The sequence below is a fragment of the Gymnoscopelus microlampas genome (assembly GCF_963454915.1).
Source record: "Gymnoscopelus microlampas genome assembly, chromosome: 9".
Lineage (NCBI taxonomy): Eukaryota > Metazoa > Chordata > Actinopteri > Myctophiformes > Myctophidae > Gymnoscopelus > Gymnoscopelus microlampas.
Window position 1 is genome coordinate 24,378,090 of NC_139946.1, and position 7,500 is coordinate 24,385,589.

The 7,500-nt window shown below is 44.1% G+C and overlaps 1 protein-coding gene across 2 annotated transcripts in view; it reads left to right on the forward strand.

Annotated features, from left to right (window-relative positions):
- The window catches only part of trabd2b (TraB domain containing 2B), a 121,183-nt gene that overhangs the window by 68,926 nt on the left and 44,757 nt on the right, over positions 1 to 7,500 (forward strand). For both annotated transcript variants that reach the window (XM_084067104.1, XM_084067103.1), the window contains exon 4: positions 2,113 to 2,259. In XM_084067104.1, the coding sequence (XP_083923230.1) occupies positions 2,113 to 2,259 (147 nt within the window). The remainder of the gene's footprint in view (positions 1 to 2,112; positions 2,260 to 7,500) is intronic.

Here is a 7,500-nt window from a genome sequence, read left to right on the forward strand (position 1 = left end):
AGACAGACAGACAGACAGACAGACAGAGAGACAGACAGACAGACAGACAGACAGACAGACAGACAGACAGACAGACAGACAGACAGACAGACAGACAGACAGACAGACAGACAGACAGACAGACAGACAGACAGACAGACAGACAGACAGAGACGTGGCCGGCATGGGTTTAGAACTCAGAATGTGATTAACGGAGCATGAAGGTTACCCACAGTTTAGCCGTTCAACGCGCACAATGAGGGCATTTATGATTGCAAAAACATAGCGTAATTGTATGAGTTACGACCCGCACCTTTTGACTTTGGCCTGGATCAGTCGGACAGCTGTATCGGCCATAAGTCGCCTCGCAAATCATAAACGGGCCCGGGCGCTTTGGCCTCGTCCCGATAGTATTTACCAAAAAAGCACTATAGTCTCGTTTCCTTGACGTAGGCAATTGGGAATGTAGACGTGGATGTATTTATAGTGCACGCTGTGCTATAAATACCAGCCCAGTCACACAACCTAATCACATCCAATCAAATCAAATCAAGTGTGCGCACGCACACACACGCACACACGCGCACAAACTGAAACTGCTGTGTGCATACACAGTGGTGTAAAGTAACTAAGTACATTCCCTCAAGTACTGTACTCAAGTACAATTTTGAGGTGTTTTTAATTTACTGGAGTATTTCCAATTTTCTGTACTTTTACTTCTACTCCACTACAATTATTTGAAAAATGTAGTTACTAGTTACTTGTTGATTTTGATTATTATCACAAAACATACATTAACCACTTCAGCCACTTCCAGACTTTTACTTGTAACATATTTAATGTATTTCTATATTGCAGTATTGATACTTTTACTTAAAAGACATTTGAGTACTTTTTTTCACCACTGCATACATAGACAAAGAGCGAGAGAGAGAGAGGGGAAAAAATAGTTTTCCGGTCCACCATACATGAACACCTAAAGCTCCTGTCATAGAGCTTAGTGCGTGATTGACAGCCAGGCTCCGGCTGTCAGGCCAGTGAGAGGCGGCGTGGAGCGCAAAGGGGCGGGACCAGGGACGGTTAACCCCCGCTGTCTCAGACAGCTGCCGTGTCGTTGGGGCTGGCCGGCGGCTGCACACTATAAATTCTCTCTAAAGAGGGTTTACTTTTGATTTTAATGGGAGCTGTAAATTTACGGCACTTGAGCCCCGGTGAGAGAGAGAGGGGGGGGGGGAGAGAGAGAGAGAGAGAGAGAGAGACGGGGAAAGCTATTTTTAAAGGGGCACTCTCTCCTCCCTCTATGACTCTATATCTCTCTCTCTACCATGCAGCTTTTCTTTCTTCCTGCCTTGCCTCCCTCTTTCCTGGAGAGAGTTATTGCTCTCACTGGTTTTTCCCATTCCTTCTGTGGTCTGATTTTTACCTGTAGTCAGCCCGCGTGGAAAGTGTATGAAAACATCCCCAAATGAAAATGAAAACTCTGCAGAAAATGCTTGCGTTTTCTTCTTCAACCGAAGGCCTCAGGTGCATAACTGCATTTAGTCATTTGATGCGGTCACAATCATGCCTCGCTGCAGTCAGCAGTTCGTGTTTTGAAAAAAAACAACAACAATAACGAAAAAACTAAACGCTGCATGCATATAGGCTCTATTCACAGCAGCCATATTATGAAGACATTCACAGGTGTTACCAATGCTACTAATGAAGGCTCTGTTCCATTCAGGTTGCTGATATTGTGCATGTTGGCCCACTGGAAACACTCCGTTACACCAGTGGGTCTAAAGTTGGGGTCCAGGGACCCTCATGGGCTTCCAAATGGCCCCTTACAGGTGTGTAACTCTGAGAGTGTACAAATGGAACCAAATGGACCCGTAAGGGTCCATTTGGTTCCATTTGTACTCTCTCAGAGTTATGGGGGTCGTGGAAACCACTGTGCTAGACTAAATGGAACAGAGCCTTCATTAGTATCATTGGCAACACCTGTGAATGTCTTCATAATATGGCTTCTGTGAATAGAGCCTATTCCTCCATGGTACAAGGTACAACATGATCCCCCTTTTGTGGAAAGGGGCTGTGGGTCCTAACACTAACTAACAGAAACTATGCCACATGTCTCTGTCTGCCTCCCTGCAGGTGCTGTTTGCCTTGAACCAGACTCTCCTGCAGCACGAGAGCGTGCGTGCGGGCAGCATGCAGGGCTCCTACACCACGGAGGACCTCATCACACACTACAACTGTGGCGACCTGAGCTCCATCATCTTCAACCACGACACGTCGCAGGTTGGTCCCCCCTCTCTCCCAGCATTTACATTGTGCTCATATAGCAGTGGTGTAAAGCATTGGTTCTCAAAGTGGGGTCCGGGGACCCCCAGGGGTACTTGAGGGGGTTCCAGAGGGTCCCCAGCTAAATGATGGACAGGAACCAAATGGACACTTATGGGTCTGTAACTCTGAGAGTGTACAAATGGAACCAAATTTGGTTCCATTTGTACACTCTCAGAGTTAAATTAACATTGGTTTTACAATGTGAATTGGGGTCCCAGAGGTATTGGGGTAATGGGGTCCCATTAAATGGGGGTCCGTAGCCTAATGCATGTCAAACTGGGGGTCCTTGAAATTAAAATGGTTGAGAATCACTGCTAGAGCCGTAAAAACCTTCTCTTATTGTGGTCCCTAGCTTATCTTTTCAAATGGGGGTCCGCGGGGTAATAAGTGTCAATTAGGGGGTCCTTGACATGAAAAGGTTTGAGAACCACTGGTGTAAAGTAACTAATTACATGCACTCAAGTGCTGTACTTAAGTACAATTGCGAGGTATTTTTTACTTGAGTATTTCTAATTTTCAGTACTTTTACTTCTACTAATAATATTGCATGTCGTCCCAACACCTCCTCCTTGTCAGAGGGTTTTGGTGAGCATACAATATATTGCTCTTTTCCCACACATCCACTCATTTACATTAGTGCAGTTGAAGCACATCCATACCTCGGAGCTGTATAGTTAGACCGTTATCTTCTGTGCTACACTGAGCTGCTCTTCTAGATCACTGGTTCCCAAGCTTTTCAGGCCGCGACCCCCCAAAATAATCAGATTTGAACTGGGGACCCCCCACCCTGACAAGCACTTCAAATCGTAGGCCATTACATTTAGTTTGACTCGGTTCCACAGATAAATATTGTGAAAATAGCCGAACTACAAGTTCAATGTGCAGATACCCTGTATACACTCATACTGTATGTTGGTTTGTTTACTGTAGAGTGAGAAAACAATGTTGCACATTAAGCAAATCCTTTGGGGAAATCCCAAATTACTTTGGGGTTTCCCCAGAGAAGCACTGCTCTAGAGCACGTTTGGGGGTTAGGAGCCTTGCTCAAGAACGGTTCACTTGTAGTTGGAGTGCAAAGGGTGTGTTGTTTACTGTTACTTTAAAGCTGCTCTTAGGGAGGCCAGAAGTCCTGATCAAATCAAGACAGTCCTGATTTTACACTATCCCATGCCATGTCCTTATAGAGTCATAATCCTCTTTGTCCCGGTCCTGGTCACTGCCTGTTCTATGTTGTAATGTTTTGTTTTGTCTACAACCAAGGATCACGGAATGGAAATAAGTCGCCGACTTTGTTGTGTTTTTATCCTCTACGTTTCTGTGAGAAGCATGTAACATGTGTTTTTCTTTTAATCGTAATGTCTAATAAATCATATCATATCAAATCAAAAGGGAGATTTGCAGAGGACCGACGTGTAGCTCAGGACGGTTGGCAGGCGGCCACGAGAAGCGATAAAGCAGCACGTTTTAACCCATTAAGACCTGAGGCCGATGTTGACCTTATGTTGCTATATCAGTGGTTCTCAAACTTTTTCATGTGAAGGACCCCCAACATTTTGTGTATTTGGTCGCGGACCCCCATCCCAAAATATTTCGTTCCAGGGACCCCCAGAAGCAAAGATTTTAATTAAACATTTTCACTTTAAAAGAATATATACATTCAAAGATATGCACAAATTGTCAAGATTTTTCATGAATAGCAGATCTACAAGCTGATTCGTGCCGCGCTATCAGCTTGTATATCTGCTATTTTCGAATAGCCAAAGTATAAATTAATGGTTAAAGTGGTTACACAGATGCTTTCCCGGTTTTAATGGGTTAAAGCCTGTGGCGATACAACTGTATGCAAAAACCATCATCTCTTCATCTTCAGTGACACAGCTCATACAAGAGGCAGAGGGGGAAAGCAGTGTTCCAAGAGGGCAATGTTTAGATCCAGTTACGTTAGTTACTAGAACGTTAGTTCTTTATGGTTATTCATGAAATTAATGTATTTGGCAATACATGTGATAGGGATTGTTGCAAAAAAATCTCCCTTCCAAGACAAAGTTTGAGTGAAACAGGAAGTTTGTGACAAGAGTAAAAAGCAGTGTTTGAATGAGAAAACCAGTGTTTGTTGGACATAGATAGATCGCCATGAATGAATGTAAGTTACAGATGTTCATGAAGGAAAATACATTACACACACAACAATAAACAAACAGACAAACAGACGAAAAACAGCAACAAAAAACTATACCACACTACATATACAGTACACACACACTCGTATACATACACACACACACACACACACACACACACACACACACACACACACACACACACACACACACACACACATGCGTGTGCCTGTGCGCTCGCGCGGGCACGTGGGTGTGTGTGTGTGTGTGTGTGTGCACTGTCACCCGCTATCAATCTCCACCCTTAAATGTGGATTCACTTTTACAGCGTCCTACATCAATTAAGCTAATTAGGCTGTCAAAAGCTACAGTAATTAGTTTGTCAACTTCCCTCACTGATCCTTAAGTGCCATTAAAAGCAAGCCAGCATGTAACCTCAACTCACCACATCGTTATTTGCACTGGAGACACACAGAGGCATGGAAGGTATGCATGACCCACGACCCACGGCCGACAGCCTGCTCAACAGAGACATCAAAACGCAATGGCTATGTTCATGCTAGGCTCATGTGGTACACTGTAAAATCTCTGTTAATTGAACTCTGAGAGTGAACAAATGGAACCAAATGGACCCGTAAAAGGGTCCATTTGGTTCCATGTGTACAATCTCAGAGTTAACTCAACACAGGAATTTACTACACTTCCTTACTGTACACTTCCTCTATCTATTGCCCTCTTCCCTTCTCACTCTTTCCCTCTCTTTCTCCCTCTCTCTCTCCCTCTCTCTTAGCGGACCATGGAAAGTGTGTTAGCTGTAGTTCCTCTTCAGTCGGGCTCTCTAAATCATACCAGTTGGCCCCTGCTCCTTATGTCATAATAACATGTATTAACATTCCTACGCACATGCTAGAGCAATCAAACGCCTGACTCTCTGGTGCCTGCCTCTGTTCCCTGTTGATCTACAGCAGCTCCGCTCATGTGTGGTGTGTGTGCGTGAGTGCGTGAGTGCGTGCGTGCGTGTGTGCGTGTGTGTGTGTGTGTGTGTGTGTGTGTGTGTGTGTGTGTGCGCGCGCGCGCGCGCATGCACCAAAGGCATACTTGCACACACACACACACTGTGAGGGAGCAGGTGTTCTTTGATAGATGAGGTCTAATCCTGAGCCCCAGACACCACTGATGGTCTCCCAGCTCAATCTTCATTGTATTTGGAAGGGACCGATGATCATCATCATGATCATGACGATGGGCCCCAGAGCTGAACAGAGAGAGACGGGTTAATGCATTTCAACACTGGCTACTCAGAGAGAGAGACAGAGAGAGAGAGAGAGAGAGAGAGAGAGAGAGAGAGGGGGGGGGGGGGGGGGTTCAAAGAGTGAAGAATGGAAGGGAAAGAAGAGGAGAGGAGAGAAGAGGAGAGGAGAGGAGAGGAGAGGAGAGGAGAGGAGAGGAGAGGAGAGGAGAGGAGAGGAGAGGAGAGGAGAGGAGAGGAGAGGAGTTGAACTTCAAAGAGCCAGACTAGTGAACAGAGGAGAGGAGCTGGGGGAGACAGAAGGCAGGAGGCCCCTCCTGGCAGGGAGTGACGGAGTGAACGTGTGCAGAGCAGAGCCGAGCGTGACCAGGAGTGAGGAAGGGAGGAAATATCTCGCCGTCGATCCACATTTCCTGTTCGGAGCCGGATAGAGAGCAGCTAATGGGCTCTCCAGTGATACGTTATCTAGCATGCGCTGCTAACCCCCTCCCCTCCACCCCACACACACACACACACACACGCACACGCACGCACGCACACCCCTCCCTACCAAAGGTTTTCTTCTCTCCTTGGGTTAAACAGACATCCTTGTTTATTTGATGGACGATGGAGCATATGTCCTCCTCCGTTTCTTTTTTCTTTAACCTAACATATCTTCATCTTACCCCCCCCCCCCCTTCAGTTCATAGAGGCACTGTGAGCCAGTGCAGGTCATAGACAGACAGCAGATAAGTGAATTAATGAAGCTCTCGTCATGCAGACCTATTGGATCATAAGCAGGCCCCAAAGCATTCGTACAGTGCGACCTCTAAAGTGTTTTATAATACACACACAACGGCGGTATGTTGATCTCTGTAAATGGTGCCATCACACGCGAGGTTAAAACACACATATTTGGTACACAATGTGGGCGTAATAGGGCCCCTAAAGGTATTTTGGGGTATTCCCCAGATTTTATTTTCAGTTCAAATTGATTACACTAACATACAACCAATTGCGAATACGTCAGCCACCCGCCAATTAAAAACAAAAATACATCTTCCAGCTAGCGCGTTGCATCATTTTGTGAGTTAGCCTGAGCTTTTGATATTAATTAGGGTTGTCCGATATTGGCTTTTTTACCGATAACCAATATACCGATATTGTCCAACTCTTAATTACCGATACCGATATCAACCGATACCGATATATGCGGGGATTATTGTGATTAGGGTAAGCTCAAATTTCATATCACACACACCATATACAGTAAGAACTCCTGTAACTTATTTATAAAGCAAAAAACAAAACAAAAAAGGAGGCCGATAATATCGGACATCCCTAATATTAATTAAAGGCAAACAAAATCGTTTATGCCTGTGAAGGTTACTTGGCTGAAAAAATCAAGCACAAAACGTTTTAGAACAACTGCATTAGGTTATTATTGGATCAATCCCCAGTAAGTTTGTCCTCAGCATTTGTACAGTAACTTAACAGTAACATTTTTTTGGGGGTTGCGAGTAAATATCCCCTTTTATTTTCATTTCCTACATTAATTTTATATATATATATATATATATATATATATATATATATATATATATATATATATATATATATATATTACTTCAAAAAATGAAAAAAAAAAAGTTCCAACATTCTTCAAAAGTATTTCATAAATAAAATAAAGAATTCTAATAATATCCATAAATAAATTAAAAAAAAAAGTTTAATAACAAGTGAAAATAGCCGATCTACAAGCTCACGGCGTGGCACGAAGCGCTAATTTGGATCCCAGGCAAAGTCTTTTGTGTCTTGAGCTAAAAAGTTTGGGAACCACTGATCTAG